Source organism: Squalius cephalus (assembly GCF_949319135.1).
Source record: "Squalius cephalus genome assembly, chromosome: 25".
Lineage (NCBI taxonomy): Eukaryota > Metazoa > Chordata > Actinopteri > Cypriniformes > Leuciscidae > Squalius > Squalius cephalus.
In genome coordinates this window covers 16669407-16682224 of record NC_137146.1, presented here as the reverse complement: position 1 = coordinate 16682224, position 12818 = coordinate 16669407, and the positions used below count along the sequence as shown (strand labels likewise).

The 12818-nt window shown below is 36.7% G+C and overlaps 1 protein-coding gene across 2 annotated transcripts; it reads right to left on the bottom strand.

The window, feature by feature from the left end:
• Nucleotides 1-8244: 8244 nt before the first annotated feature.
• LOC307153318 (uracil nucleotide/cysteinyl leukotriene receptor) lies at nucleotides 8245-10381 on the bottom strand. Of its 2 annotated transcripts, none has more exons than XM_079862694.1 (2): nucleotides 10265-10381; nucleotides 8245-9807 (listed from the first exon to the last, which is right to left on the bottom strand). In XM_079862694.1, the coding sequence occupies exon 2, from the start codon at nucleotides 9775-9777 to the stop codon at nucleotides 8833-8835; it is 945 nt and encodes a 314-aa protein (XP_079718820.1). In that variant the 5' UTR covers nucleotides 9778-9807; nucleotides 10265-10381; the 3' UTR covers nucleotides 8245-8832. The 2 variants fall into 2 exon arrangements, with proteins under 2 accessions (XP_079718820.1, XP_079718821.1); XM_079862695.1 differs by having other exon boundaries at nucleotides 8470-9804; nucleotides 10265-10325.
• Between the last annotated feature and the right edge of the window lie 2437 nt (nucleotides 10382-12818).

The window sequence follows — 12818 nt, the reverse complement described above, 5'->3', positions numbered from 1 at the left end:
TTCATTTTGAAAGGACATTTATTTTTGAGTCAGCTACGCCTGTAAACTCAAGAAGATATAAACAAAAATATTGTCTGGAGGGTTTGAGCAGTGTGCCTTTGAGCAGAGTTTACATGTTCTGTCTCTATTTCACGTGTATTTTAATATAACAATACTCACCGCATCTGAAGATCATGTGGCTGGATCATATTTATTCCCAAAATTCCTGGATCATGAGGGAAACACACACATACAAGGCAATATTAGCTAGCCTATTTGTATATTAGCATTTTACTAACAGAGACATTTGCGAAAGCGAAAGATTGCGAAAGATTGTTAGTATGGATATAAACCTTTAATCACCTTTAACTACATATTTAATTACACAATTGTATTGTAATTTTACACAACTTTGTATGTAATTTAAAAAAACAGAAAAATACTGTATAAATAATACAGTAATTGTCCTGTGAAAAAAATAAGAATTACTGTAATTTGTCATTAATGATATAATCCTTAAATTAACAGTCAATTAATTAATTTACAGATATTGTTTGTAATTTTACAGAGTTTTGAATATAATTTAAAAATATAGCTGCAAGCAGCCATTACCGGGGCCAAGCAGAATAAGACGACAAGACATGCCAACATGTCTGAAAGTGACAGACCAACTGCAACAATGAGCAATTAAAGACATTTAAAGAGGATTTTAGGCAAAATGCCTGAAAAATCATAGAAACAGTAAATAAAAATATGATTTAAAGGGGTCATGAACTGGATTGTTTTATTATTTTATAATGTTGCCTGGGGTGCCCTTATAATGTTAGTATGATTTTTACATCAAAAATTGTCATAATTTATAAATAAAAGCCATTTTTCCAAGCCTGATTTCAGCCTCAGATTTGAAAGCTCCGTTTTAAGGGGCGTGTCTGCTGTGAGACTGCAGTGCAAACGCCCACTGCTGTGATTGGCTGACATGCTTGCATATGAAATAGCTAGTATTACATGAACTCTCTCGAAAACTTTTACTACGTTTTTACTATTACAGCTATCGAGATTAACAAATCGTGAAAAGTATCGTTTAAAGCATTATATTTAAATCTATGACATCGCATGAAAGGTTGCAGCATGATGAGCACTGAGCAGATGACAGACAGTCTGTTGATCGCGTGAATGAAGATCTTATCATTGCAACGCAATTTTTGCACTCTCACAAATGCTTACACCAAATCACAATGCAAACACGATGTGAATACACAGTAAGAGCTTCGTTGTGTAGTGTAACAGTGTCATTATTTCATCACGAGTTTGGTGAGTGTCCAGATAAGCTCTCGCGGCTCGCGCTGTGCTGTTTGATTGACAGCTTGGGCGAATGGAAAGGGATTGTTCTTTGATCGCTTTCTGTATATAATTTAATAACAGTTTAAAAAAGATTATTTTCATAATACTACGAGAAATTATGTGAAGTTGATCGTTTAGTCACTGATGCATAAACAGTATTGAACGATTTTAAGAGAAAGATATCTGAACTTGAATAATTACACATCAGAAATCACTGATCGCAGATCAGGCATTAGAATACACATGGTTACTTACATGTTGCTGGCAGATCCGTCGGGAAATTGTGATTGACTGATTTAATAAAGTTTAACCATGCTGGAATCCGAAGGAAGCTTATGACTGTCTTCTTCCACAAACAGGCTGCACAATATTTAGTAAACAGCATGTTTATTGCTTGGAAGTAGCTCGATCCGGTTTTGCAATCATCATGTCGTCCTATGTTATTTAGCATGTTTGGGCGAATCGGTGGGCGGGGCTAAACAGGCCGTGTTGAAGTAGGCATAGATCTTCTTTTGTGGAGGCGGTGTTTTATCCTCTTTGACGTCATAGTTCCCCACTTTGAAAAACGAGTCGTTTGCTGAGCCTGATGTCTATAAAAGCTTTTATTGGACTAACAAGGTAGTTTTCAGCTCTGAAACTTACAGGATATTATTATAGTATTATGATCTCTTATATGTCAAAAGCTCAAGGAAAATTTGATTTCTCAGTTCATCACCCCTTTAATGGATTATCACTTTCGACTAATAGGTGGCGCAGTTACAAAACTGATGTGATGTGGTCAGAGTGAAGTGACAATGACACGTACAAAGTTTGGTGTCAATATGTCAAGGCATTGCAGAGATAAAGCCTGAATAGTGCTTTTGGCATCATGCTTCAACTTTGCTGCTGTGCTATACGAAAACAGTTTCGTCTATCGACACGAAATCCATAACTTGTAGTCGGCACGGTCTGGAGATGATACGATTCGATTTTGGTGAAAATCGGACAAACGGTCTAGGAGGAGTTCGAAAAAGTAGGTTTTGACTGAAAATCAAGATGGCGGACAGGAAGTTCGGCCAAATAAGGAAAACTTGGTATCTATGTTCTCGGCTTGACCCAAGGAATCTATTAAGATCAGTGGCATTTCAATAGCCAGATTTATTCAAAAGTTATTAGCCTTTTTGGAAATTTTGTTATAACTTTTGACCACTAGGTGGCGCTATTTCGAAATATTTTGAGTACCTTCAGGGGATGGTGTTGTTGGCACATTCTGAGTTTCGTAATATTACACCAGTGCATTTGTTTAGTATAGCATTTTATTTCACAAAACTGTATTGAAGTCAATGGGAATTTCATGTTTTGTTCTATTATAGCGCCACCAAGAGGCTCAGTCCCACAATTTTTTTATGTGTCCTCAGAGTGAGCCCATACATATGTGTGTCAATTTTGGTGAAAATATCTCAATTCACTTCAGAGTTATAGACATTTATATAAAAAAAAAAAACGTAAAAAATGACTGACACATGACTTTGATTGAATTTTACTACCCCTTACTATCAATATTTTCGCATTTGGGCATTGGTGTGTTGCTATCGACTTATGTTTCCAAACTTCTGACGGTGGTTTCGTCTCGATCGGACAAGCGGTTTCGAAGATATAGCCAAATGTTTTTTAAGCGCTAAATCACAATGCTACACAAACCGTAAGGCGAAACCTAGCATGTTTGGTATCGTAGGACTCGGCAAGTTTTTTAGGAGTCTAATTAGATGAGTCTCGTGAAAATAAGTCGACCACACCCAAAGTTATAAGCATTTGAAAAAAAACATTCACCACTAGGTGGCGCTGTTTCAAAACTTCTCTCGCTCCTTCAGGACTTTGTGCTGATGACCCATACCAAGTTTCGTAACAATCCGTTAATGCATTCTTAAAATACAGCATTTTAGCACAAAATTCAAAATGGCCGATATGGTAAAAATGGATATCAGTCGACTCGGAATGTCGCCCTGAATCTAACAAGACTTTTTATGATTTTATGATTTTTGGACAAACTGTTCAGAAGTTATAAGCAAAAATAGCCATTTTTCATATCTCCGGACCAGTAGGTGGCGCTGCGCTGAAACGCAGCATGTAGCCTCAGGTCATGCTTGTGATGACATGTACCAAGTTTGGTCTGAATCCAATAAAGCGTTGCGGAGATACAGCCCTACGACTGTTTTCACAAGCGCTACGTAAAATTTGTTCGAGGGTTTATCGAAAACGGTTTGACGAATCAATTTGAATTCCATAACTTTTGTCAGCACTGCCTGAAGATGATCTGGTTCAATTTTTGTGCAAATCGGACAAACTGTCTAGGACGAGTTCGAAAAAGTAGGTTTTTCAAAAGATTCAAAATGGTGGCCATATTTTTATGACGGAAAATTAAGTCATAGGGTGCAATCGAATCGGCATGAGCTCAGGAATCAGAGGAAAAAAGAATTTTGTTGATTGGCCTTACAGTTCAAAAGTTATTAGCAAAATAAAAGTTAAACTTTGGACAGGTGGTGGCGCTAGAGGGAATGACTTAGAAACACCAAAATTGGTGTATTTAATGTTGGGACTGTCCTCTATCAGATTGTCAAACCAAAACAACTTTCCGGCAATCGGTACTATTGGCTGCCATAGACTCCCAGTCGGAAGAATAATAAGAACGGGAACAGATACAATAGGTGCCTCCGCACCTTCAGTGCTTGGCCCCTAATAACAGAAAAATACTGTATAAATAATACAGTAATTGTCCTGTGAAAAAAAATAAGAATCACTGTAATTTGTAATTAATGATATAATCCTTAAATTAACAGTCAATTAATTAATTTACAGATATTGTTTGTAATTTTACAGTTTTGAATATAATTTAAAATAACAGAAAAATACTCAAAAAAATGTAGAGTTATTCTCTGTAAAATTAGGTTTTTTTTTTACAGTGACTAAACATTGTGGTTTTAACACTATAGACGCAGAAAGATTGAAATAAGTAGCTATTTTTACCATGTGTGGACTTGATGCAAGTGCTTTCTGTACTTTAATTCCAAGTTAAACCACAAACAGACCAGATACCATATATGCAGAGGGACATGTCTCAAAATTTAGAGAAGTGACAGCAGAATTTAGACATGCACATTTTCAGAGCGGATGTGAATGAAAGGTCTGGTCTGAATAGAATGTACAATGAATAAATGATGATATCAAAAGATACAATAGACAAAAATAACATTCATAAGATAAATATATATATATATATATATATATATATATATATATATATATATATATATATATATATATATATATATATGTATGTTTGAACAGATTAATCATAGAAATAACCACAAAATAAGTCATAATTTCAAATTTTCGTATACAACAAAATAAAAAAGCCTGACCATATTACTGCTAAATACCTCTGGTATTCTGCCATATTTCTACACACCCCCAACTTGTAAACATCGGGGCTTAAAGAAAATTTATATCCACTCATATTAACGACAATGTGGTGGCTTTCATGTGCTTTCAACTCATGACTTTACGTTTACCAAGAGGCTGCTGAAATCGCATACTTCCCTATAGGTGAAAAACAGTAAAGTATGTCTGAATTCACAGTAATCATAAAAGAGTAGGCAAAAAATACCTACTTCATTCTGAGATAATCTGAAGTGTATGTACGATGGACACTTTACTTTCTTATGAGGCCATGGTAGAGGATTTGTGAATTGCAGTGAAGCAACACAACTAATGCTGATAGGTTACATGATAATGTCAGGGCAGCATGGTGAATGTAGTACGTCCGGATTACATCACTACACATACTCATAAATAGAAAATACTTTTTAGTGGTCTTGAAGTAATTACTTATTCAGAATAAGTACCTACTCAAGGGAGTATGTGATTTCGAACGGAGGAAAGCTTTGGGACATATCAAGTCATAAAATTATGTATTTACTCTCTTTACATGCATCCTGTCACCCTGTCAATCAACTTGTCACAGTTAACATCCTCGACATTTCATTTAAATAAATTTCCTACCGCATTAGAGAGAAAAGCATGTTGATCTGCCAATAGTGGATCTTTCATGCGGAGAACTCTCCTCATATTTTTGCATAATGATGCATTTAAGTTATCAGCCAAACGGATCTTAATAAAAGTTCACATTTTTGTAGCACTGCAGATTAAATATAAAAAATAAAGATTTAACTGTTGATTATTAGTCACTCAAATATCTAAGGGTATATTTACACTGGGGATTTTTCAGTTAAAGACCCATGGACCAGATATGATGAATGAAGACCAGGAGTCAAGATATGCAGACAACTGAAGAACATTTACTGAAGAATAGATTACAGTTTCATCAGCAGAAGGCAGCTTCAACACTCAGCAAGGAGTTCGTAGGCCGCTACACAGCAATTATACTTTAGTCAATAAGCTATGTCATTACTTCAGGCTTAATGATTATGATTGGTTAAGACTCAGATAAATCCATTGAATTGGCTCTATCACTCTCTCTCCTCTCCACCTATAGGGATCTCCCAGTCACGTGACCCCTAGCCGTGTGTCAGCCATTTTGACGGTATACATCCGTCAGCTACTCACATTGGCTATACTGTCTATGGACTGTCTAATGGCAATAGATCTATTATTAGGGGTGGGTAATATATTAGGGAGTATATTATTATACTAATAATATAATTATTAGTATAATTGTTTTATAATTAGCCTAAATATTGCAATACTTTGCGCTACAGTATTGATATAATTGCGTGCGCAAAATATCTCGATACTGAACAGAATCGAGTTTTCCCCCACCACTATTATTAGCTTCAGCTAACTCTTCACGTCATGTCATCGCACTTATTAGCATCACAAAAATATATATCAAGTATACAAGAGGAAGATAGGAATCATAGATCCATATGAAGCACCGCAAGTTCTTTTTACAGGCATTTAATGTGTAGAAAAACTTCCTGACATTGAGTTCGGTGACATTTACAGCTGACGTTACCTTATTCACTTCCCATCACGCTACACCAGAGCTTCATTAAAAGCATACAAAAGCAGGCTATCGGTTGTCATGGACATGTTACAAAAACTGAATAGACGTAAAAAGTCAAGTAACCTTGTATAATTTCATCTCAACTTTATTGTATATTTTACATGCACTTTTATTATTTGTTTACATTTTTCTTCTTGTACCTTATATCACAAACAGTTGGAAGCCAAGCACCACCATCAGCGTTTTGCCTGTATATTGCCGCCAACCACTTGTTTATCCGTTTTGTTTCTTTCGGGATACGGTATAAAGATAGGCCTATTCCTTTTGTATGATCACGTATCTGATCGCATCCAACTGCACAGCATCGCTCGGGCATGATAGAATATCGCGACGAGCTGCAGTATCAATGTAGTTTATACCAGAGCCCGTCTCTGTTTATACTGTCTATGAGTATCACCGGCGGTTTAGCATTTTCTATTCCGTCAAAATGGCTGCTCCAAATGGCGTGACGTCACGCGGGATGTCCCTATAGCTGCGAAAGCACTGGAGCAGTTGTATGTCTGCTGTTGCATCAGTGGATGCTGCACACTGGTGGTTGAGGAGAGATCCCCTGATATGATTGTAAAGCACTTTGGGTGTACAGTAGTATATGAAAGCGCTATATAAATGCCTCATTCATTCATTCATTCATTCAATCATTAATAAACTTAGATTTCCACATATGGTTGTTCGTCAGAAGAATATTTCTATTGATTTTCTGGATGACAGGTGGTTATTTCACTTCCCCTGCGTGCATGTTGTTCATCTTATGAATGTCAGGTCCCAAGAGTACACACACAGTGATACACAGATACACAGCTTCTTCAAGGTTGGATTTGGTGGAGCTCTGACCAGGAAACTTTCCCAAAACATACTGATTAGATATACTTTCTCTCAGTAAGAGATTCAGACAATATTCGTCATTATTCTCTAGTGACTGAAGATGAAAAGTACAGTAAATGCTTGAATAGTCAGTAGTCACTGGCTTGAGTGACCCTCATGGTCAGCTAGAAGAGTAAATATATATATTTCAACAGGTGTTTGGTGCTTCTCTCACAAACATGTAAATCTCATAAGCTTGAAGAAGTCATTCAACTCGTAATAACTCAATTACCAACCACTCAAAGGATATATTGAAACGTCAGTGGATTCCGGTATCCACCCATTTCAACACAGCAACAATGTACTAAAAGCTGAAAAGTTTTTCTTTTGCGTACATGTAATATGTATTTCAGTGTTTTCACAGATTCGCGTTTTTGAAGTTTACGCGGAGATGATAACGTTTTTCAAAATGTTTCAACGCTTGCACCTTGAAACCTATTTCAAGGTTTGCGTTCTCGAGCCACCAAACACGCAAATGAGCGGGCCGGAGCACATTAAGGGTTTTCTGTTAGAACGGTGTGATGTAAGCGGCCTCTAAGTTAATAACTAATGATCTTTGCAACTGAAGTGAATCAATCAAAACTAACTTTAGCTGGACAATAACTTTATTCTAGAGCTGCTGTAAAGCCAAAACAATCTCTGTTACTTTAATTTCCTATTTTCACTGTAAAGCTGCTTTGAAACAATCTATATTGTTAAAAGCGCTATATAAATGAAGGTTACTTGACTTGACTTAAAATTACTTGAAGAGATTTTCACGTTCTTTACAACAAAACATTACATACTGTCATAGCTAAAGCATTAGCTTAGAAGCAGCTGTATTTTTATAAAACCATACGTTTCCAAGTTTCTAAATATCCAATGGCAACAGCTCACTTATGTATCCCAAAAAGTTCAGTCAAAAAATATGCACAATTCAGGCAAGTTTTATGACTTTGTGACCTGCATTTTAAATATTAAAGCCATTTAAAAAAAGGATATTGAGCCATATTTTTTTTTTTAACAAAGTGGGGAAAAATAAGCCATATTTTACTTTTTGGTTATTCCTTTCCAAATGGGAAATAAAATAGTGAAAATGTACACAGAACAATCAAGCATGCAATGCAATTAAAATAAAACAATTACATTTTAAAATTCAAATAAAATAAAAAATAATAATGACCTTAAAGAACCAAACAAAATGCAACAGTGGTGTTTAAAATATGTTTGTTAGGACATTGAAAGATTTTGAAAGAATATTTTATTCGGATCTAAAAGTGGCATATACAAAAATGATATATGATAAATTAAATATTGATAAATGAAAATGCTAAAATAAGTTAAATAAACACATTGTCATGTGTTTTACAAGATGACAAAATCTCATATGACAAATGTTCTATGAGATTTTGTCATCTTGAAATCTGGAAATGCGAGTTCCACATTTGATACAAGTACAAGGAATAGGTTTCTGAATGAATGTAGTCATCAACCTCAATCATTATCAGCCATACTTTTATACTTTTACTTTCACTTTAAACATTTGTTTAACAGATACCGATTTTCATTGTTTCTGGAAGTTAACAGACACCATGGCCTTTCTCGTCTGATCATGCGGTGGATTGCTCCTCGTTGAGGTTTCTACCACAGAGCTGCAGAAGGGTTTCTTGGTAATTTCTAGCCAGAAAGAAGTACATGACAGGATCCAACACGCCACTCATGCATGTTAAAGCTGAGGTGATTCGATTTCCCAAATGCAGCATTTGTCTTTCGGATTCTGACCTTGACATGTCCTCATGCCGTATGATAAAGAAAAATCGGTGGATATGATAGGGCACAAATGCAATCAAGAAGTTAACCACTGTAAGTACGATCATTCTCATTGCCTTACGCTGAGTGGGCGTCCTTTCTTGAAAAGTCATTTGTTTGACTTTGCAAAATATGAGAATGTAAGAGACACTCAGGGTGACCAGAGGTATCATGAATGCAACAGCAGTGGACACCACCGCGCCGGTGGGATTAGTGGACTTCTCCATGTACAGCTGTTCGCACACTGTGGCATTCTGCCATTGTCTAGTTACTTCTTTTTTGGAGAACAGGACAGGCACCATGGAAATGGTCACCATGACCCACAAGACTGCACAGACCACTTTGGCATTCTTGGTCTTTCTCAGATTCTGAGTTTTGCATGGTAAGACGCAAGCCAACAGACGGTCTACACTGATGCAGGTCATAAAGTACATGCTGCAGTAGAGGTTGACGAAGAACAGGAAACCCACCACACGACAGGACCCTTCACCAAGAGGCCAGTGACCGTCTGACATGTGGTAGATCACTCGCATGGGGAGCACCAGGACGTAAGACATGTCCGCTATAGCCAGGTGCTTCAGAAACTCTTTGGATGGGGTGTTGTTGGTGTTGTTGTGGCAGAACACCCAAAGTGCCAAGGCATTGCTCGGGACTGAGAGGATGAAGATGACAATGTAGAAGGTTGCGAACAGGATGTTCTCCTCATGAGTGCTGAGGTAAATCCCCTCCACTGAGTGATTCGACATGTTGCACGTCTATACTTTGTGACTGATCTGCTGTTTGCAGAACGGCAAAAGTCAGAATAAGTATCACAGTCAGGTGTTAGTCACAATCAGCAATATTATTTTCTCAAGAACTACAGGAAGTGACACAGTGTGGGTAAATGGTTTTTAAAACATAAGAACATATTTCATTGAAACATATTTCTAAAATATATCTTTGAAATTAAAAGATCTATTTATATTATATAAAACTTATCTATGATAATACTGCATGCATTATTAGTATCTGAAACCACATCAATAGCAAGAGAGAAAAATGTTCAGGCTATTTTTAGGTGATAAGGTGTGAGTGTGTATACACTAAAAATACCCTGAAGAATTACATATATATGTATATACATACACTGAACTTCAAGTCAACCAAATATTCAGTAAGGTATGTTACAATCAATGCAAAATGTGAAATATAAAAATCTAAGAAAATATTTTGAAATGTCACTGATGTACTTACAAGAAGGTTTAGAGACGTCCTCAGCAGTCAGCACATAATGATAAACACCTCGTTTGGTTTGTGACCAACTCAGCTGAATGTCTGTGCTCATATCTGTTTCCTCATTTAGTCATATATGCATTGACTTCATGTAGGAGGTATCACACAAAGATGACATGCAAAGATGTGTGAACTCCTTTAATGTAGAATCAGCCCTTTCACAAAATTCCCATTAACACACATCACCCTCTACTGGTCACTTTACCTGCTCTATGTGATCATTACAACTTCATAACTTACACTTCATAAGACAAACCTGGCATAGTTCAAATACACTCTCAGAAAAAAAAGGTACAAAAGCTGTCACTGTGGCGGTACCTTTTCAAAAGTTACACCTTTGTGCCTAAAGAGTGCATATAAGTCCCTCAAAGGTACATATTGGTACTAAACGTGTACATATTAGTACCTAAATGGTACATATTAGAACCCTTTTGAAGGGTACTGTCCCAGTGACAGCTTTTGTACCTTTTTTTCTGAGAGTGTATACTGTAAAGTTGAAGAATATACAGTAAAGTTGAATTGTGTGTGTCAATCCAGTTAGGTTTGGTTATAAAATAATTGTAAGAAAGCTTGTCATATATTGGTCACTGGTCACTCATTTCTGTTTGTTCATAAGGTACAAATCTACTCCACCTTCACTGCCTCTCCATTTTGAAGGATTGGTTTATTGTTTCTGCAGACTCACTTCCAGCTTTTTTTATATCATTAAATTCTAGATCTGTCACTTTCTGCTGCAAATCAGCTAAGTCCAGACTCCTTGTTATTATTTTATTACTAATCTCTGGAAATGTTCAGCCTAATCCGGGCCCTGATAGCCTTAAGATTATGTGATACACCTGAAGATTTTAAATCAAGGTCTGGCGTGGGTATTATTCACCTCAATGTTCGGAGTTTAATGTCCAAATTGGATATGGTTAATTTATGGGTCAGGTAAACTGATGCTGACATCAGTTGGGGTGGGGGGAGGATCTAACTTCCATTGTCTAACTTCCGCATCTAACTTCCACTGTAAACACATGTATGATGCGAAAACAAAAACATTGAGCGAAATACCAGAGTGAACATGGCTGTGAACGACTTTTGCAGATTATGTGAAGTAAATCTACGCATCCACGGTACAATCAGTGTCTACGTCACGGCTCTCAGCCCGCCCTCTGTTCGTTGATTGGCCGGCTGTTTTCAGCCCGGAGGAAAACGGAAAGCTATTACGCTGTCTCAGACTGGGTACAGAAGCGAAATGAAATTGAGCGGAAGTAAGAAGTCTGACGTAGTCAGGCTAGGGGGGTGTTGCTATTTATATCAAATGTAAATTCAACTCTAGTTTAGTGCTCTCAAAATCGTTGTGTAAACAATTAGATTTCAGGTTGGTTGGTTGTTATAGAACTCCGTCTGCATCAAATGACTCTTCATCTACACTGTCAATTTGTCATTTGTTAAGTCAAGTTATTTGTAATGACACTACTGTTGTTGGTGATCTAAACTTGGACTGGCTAAGGCCGACATCAGATGCTTTTAAAGAGCAGTGTGTCAATTTAAATTTGACTCTATTAATTAACTCTCCTACTCGACCAAATCCTTTCCGGAGAAATCATCACTCATTGATTTAATCCTGACCAATGCCCCTTTTATGCACTCGGCAATAGGTGTTTTTGCCAATGATGTGAGTGATCACTGTGTGATTGCTGCTGTTAGAGATACTAAGGTGCCCAAGTCTGCACCTCGTATTGTTAAATATGAAAATGTTTGTTGAGCAGGGTTTTTTATATGATTTATTTTATTTTGACTGGAGTAGAATTGCCTTGATTGATGATGTGGAATTAGCCCTGACTTAACAGACATGCTCCTATTCGTAAATTTAGAATTAATGGGTGGGATAATCCCTGGTTTACTTATGAGATTTCTAATTTGCTCCACGAAAGAAATGTAGCCTGGGCAAAAGCAAGGAGATCAGATACTGATGCTGACTGGTTTGTTTTCAGACGGTTGCGAAACAGATTCACTTCACTTTTCAGAAGCTAAGGCTGAATTTTAATTATCTGGAATCACTGAGAATCTAAATGACTCAACAAAAATTCTGGAAAACTATTAAGTCATTATCTGCATTGACTAAACCAACAGGTTTTCCGTTTTCTCTAGTTAAGAATGGTGTGTCTATATCTGACAAAGTAGAAATGTTACATTTTTTTAGTGAGCATTTCATATCATCTGGTTTCTTGTTTGATTCTATAGTGTCGGAGCCTGTAAATGACACCTTTATTACTGCCGACAAAACTTTCAGTTTTAGCTCCTTCTCTTTTGCTGATGTTCATAAAGCCCTGAAACAATTGAATCCTCAAAAACCTGTGGGCCCTGATCACTTAGAACCTTTCTTTTTGAAATTAGCTGCAGATATACTAGCTGAACCTCTGACTCTTATGTTTTACCACTTTTGAAAGGAGGTGACCCTACCTTGCCTAATAATTACAGACCCATTTCCAAACTTTCAGCATTGGCCAAAGTGTTGGAATCTTTGGTT

Excerpts from the sequence above, each read along its gene's own strand:
- LOC307153318 (XM_079862694.1), bottom strand. The coding sequence starts at position 9,777 with ATGTCGAATCACTCAGTGGAGGGGATTTACCTCAGCACTCATGAGGAG.